The sequence below is a fragment of the Antrostomus carolinensis genome, unplaced genomic scaffold, assembly GCF_000700745.2.
Source record: "Antrostomus carolinensis isolate BGI_N321 unplaced genomic scaffold, ASM70074v2 scaffold31100, whole genome shotgun sequence".
Lineage (NCBI taxonomy): Eukaryota > Metazoa > Chordata > Aves > Caprimulgiformes > Caprimulgidae > Antrostomus > Antrostomus carolinensis.
The window spans coordinates 2,117-2,541 of NW_010288207.1; the positions used below are offsets into that span (position 1 = coordinate 2,117).

The 425-nt window shown below is 63.1% G+C and overlaps 1 protein-coding gene across 1 annotated transcript in view; it reads right to left on the reverse strand.

The window, feature by feature from the left end:
- RGS14 (regulator of G protein signaling 14) overlaps positions 1–425 on the reverse strand; it is a gene marked incomplete at its 5' end in the record, with an annotated part of 5,502 nt that overhangs the window by 1,030 nt on the left and 4,047 nt on the right. The window contains 1 exon segment of the mRNA XM_029084444.1: positions 7–101. Within this exon segment, the coding sequence (XP_028940277.1) occupies positions 7–101 (95 nt within the window).

Consider the following 425-nt stretch of genomic DNA (forward strand, 5'->3'; position numbering starts at 1 on the left):
GAAAGCCCGTTTTCCCTGCCGGGGTTTCCAGGACAAGTTGCTGAGCGGCCACGGTGCTGACCAGCTTCTCCAGGTCCAGGGTGGTGGGCTCACCTTGCTGCAATGGGAAGAGCCAGCTGGTGTCATGCTTGCTGCAGCACAGCAAAGGCAGTCAGGCTGAGGACCTGTGAGCTTCCTGGCCAGACTCTGCCAGGTCATGGGCTGCACAGCACAGACACACCCACTGGTCCCTCCTGGCCCATGGTGGGGTGCCACAGCCCACCTCAAACACTGGTGACTCTCCACAAGCTCACAGACTGTCCCAGGCACAGACCACTGCTCCCCGCTATACCTGGTCATTACCAGCAGCCCCTGGCCCGAGACCCAAACCCAGGGGGTCCCCCACCACAGCATCCTGCCAGCAGGAGGCTGGGGCAGAGTCGCCC